This window comes from Mixophyes fleayi, chromosome 10 (assembly GCF_038048845.1).
Source record: "Mixophyes fleayi isolate aMixFle1 chromosome 10, aMixFle1.hap1, whole genome shotgun sequence".
Classification (NCBI taxonomy): domain Eukaryota; kingdom Metazoa; phylum Chordata; class Amphibia; order Anura; family Limnodynastidae; genus Mixophyes; species Mixophyes fleayi.
Window position 1 is genome coordinate 2,728,815 of NC_134411.1, and position 2,500 is coordinate 2,731,314.

At 43.6% G+C, this 2,500-nt stretch overlaps 1 protein-coding gene across 2 annotated transcripts in view; it reads right to left on the bottom strand.

Annotated features, from left to right (window-relative positions):
* Positions 1-207: 207 nt before the first annotated feature.
* The window catches only part of STK33 (serine/threonine kinase 33), a 37,440-nt gene continuing 35,147 nt past the window's right edge, over positions 208-2,500 (bottom strand). Inside the window, exon 11 of one of the 2 annotated variants that reach the window (XM_075187620.1) lies at positions 208-521. In XM_075187620.1, the coding sequence (XP_075043721.1) occupies positions 282-521 (240 nt within the window). In that variant the 3' untranslated portion in view covers positions 208-281. The remainder of the gene's footprint in view (positions 522-2,500) is intronic. The other variant, XM_075187619.1, reaches the window with a different exon arrangement.

Genomic DNA, 2,500 nt, shown 5'->3' on the forward strand with positions numbered 1-2,500 from the left:
ATAAACACCGATCTAAAATGAACTGGAATTTATGTACCCCCCAAAAAAAAAATTAAACGTTAGGGCGTGAAACTTACAGCCTAGTAAATAGGACATTTAATATATGTGGATTTAACTTTAATTTAAAATAAGTATTACGTTTTCCAATAAACTGCAAATAACAGTAAAACAAAGAGTTTATGGGACAATAAAAAAAAAAAACATTAACGTCTAGATTTTAGTAGTCCGGTATCTTAATGGATTGTGCTTCCGCTGTAAATCTGACTATAGATGAATTTATATTACAGAGCGTGGCCGGGTGCTCTCACCGGTCTGGTCGGTGTAGTCGGTTTGCTGTTACAGCTGTCTGTCTCAGAGGTTCCGTTACTGCTGTCTGGACTCGTCCGATCATCCGCGGTGTCTGACGCCGCGGTCTGTTCCCTGAACACGCCGTTCAACTCCTCGTCTTGGTCATCACTGTCTTTCCAGGACTTCATCATCTCCAGCACGTTCGACGGTCTCTGCACGATATTGGTTTCTCCCTAGGAAGAGACGAGGAGTCACAATCAAAGAGGGATAATTATAAGAACGGTGGGAGACTTCTGAAAATTGTCCCCACTAACAAGATGCCAGGAAACTAGTACGGAAAACACTACAAAATAGATTTAGATAGGCATAAAAAGGGACAAATTTAGAGTTGGGAGGAAGAAAAGTCCAGCTAAAGATGGGACATTTGCACCTGGAAAAGCCATGTTGTGATGTAAGGCGGGAATGCAATGTTTGTTTAATATACAAACACAGTCTGCTTCTGCATATAGCACAGAAACACTAGTCAGCTTTATTATACTCTGTGGTTCAGAGTTCAGCTACGGAGCGTCCCCTTCCCAACTGCCCCTCCACTCCCACCTTCTTGCTGGATTATGACCAAACTTTTTGCCTGTCTCTATAAAGTGTATTTAGAGTCTTGTGATTGTGATATATACATATAATGGGATCTCATGGTGAGACCCTTCTCCAACATTTTTTAAAGGAAGAGTGAAAAAAGAACCTATTCAGGTACAACTGATCAGAAGACCACAAGTGCTCCTTACACTGTGCCAGGTAAGTAACACCTGACCCAGCCATGGATCTGACACATGGATGACTCACATGCTCTTATCGGTATAGCAAATAGAGGTCCTTTAAAACCCTTCAAGAGCAACGCCGTGAAACCCACAGTCATCAGGGTTCAACAAAGTAACTTCAAGGATGTCTTTCACCACCTCCTGTCTGACCCACTTGACAATGTAGGGAAGAAACAGGTATACAAACTAGATCCCCACTCAGCTAACAGCGTGTCCACCAAACCCACACGTCCCCAGCTTCCAGTTCAGATAATCCATCCTTCAGGATTCCTCAATGATCTGGCTGCTGCTAAAAGAGAAAACTTCTCTTTGCTCCAAACTCTGCCTCCCAGTTGTTACCCGGTAAGAAAGATGGACAAGTTCTGCCCCAGGACAATCAAATTTTAAATTGTTTTAGTGACAAAACAACGCAAATCAAAAGAAAGAACCGGTGATGGTAAATGTTCTGGGGGCCCACGAGATGTTTGTCTATAGAATCTTTAAAGAAGGCTGCATCCAAAAATCTGTTTCCCCTTAGGAAAAGGGCTATAGGATATATATAATAACTGCCTTTTCTGGGACTGGCCCATCCTGACAAGCTTCTTAAGCACAAGTCGGGAGAGAAGAACGTTGGCTTGTGTACTTTTATGTTGAGAAGATTGTATGAGAGGACAGTAGCAGGTGGGGAGTTTGACTGGGGCGGTACATCTGTCAAACCGTAACACAGGTGTCCTAAGGCGAGCTCAGGGAGGACAGAAACCTCCCGTGGACTTCTAGTGAAAACTTTTCCCACACGCTTAGCAAATATATGTCTTCAATTTGAAAAACCTACTTTATATAGATACATTCTTAAATAAGAATAAACAGATTAAGTGTGAGGCTCTTTAATTATTAGGACTTGACGCATGTTGCGGACAAAGGTATCTATCAAATATATTGGCAGAGAAGTTCATCACGCCTCTGCCAATTCCTGGTCCAGTCGTTCTCGATCTGTGCCTCATCCTCATTGATGTGAAAAGTCCACAGACTCGTCTTCCTCTTTGGCCCACATAGAGGGGGCCTTGCACCTACAAGGTGGGGGAAGGAGGGGTGCTCTGAAAGCCGTGGAAGCATCAAACACATATTGCATATTGTAGCCCAGGTTGGTTCCTGCAGGACCATTGTGCTAGTGATTACCAATTCTTTTGCTTCTAATCCAAGAGTACTGGACAGAGGCCGAACGTGGCATCAGCATCGGGGTGCACTCAAGTTTAGGGCTTGCAAAGGCTCAAGCTGATCAGGACTGACAGCTTAGTCAGACATTCTGGGCAAATGTAGAAGGTAACCACCAAAACCAGTATGTGTGCTCTGTCATCACTGGTTCCAAGTGACTGGATAGGCTGCACTCTCAGTGATGTCACTGGTTCCTAGTGACTGGA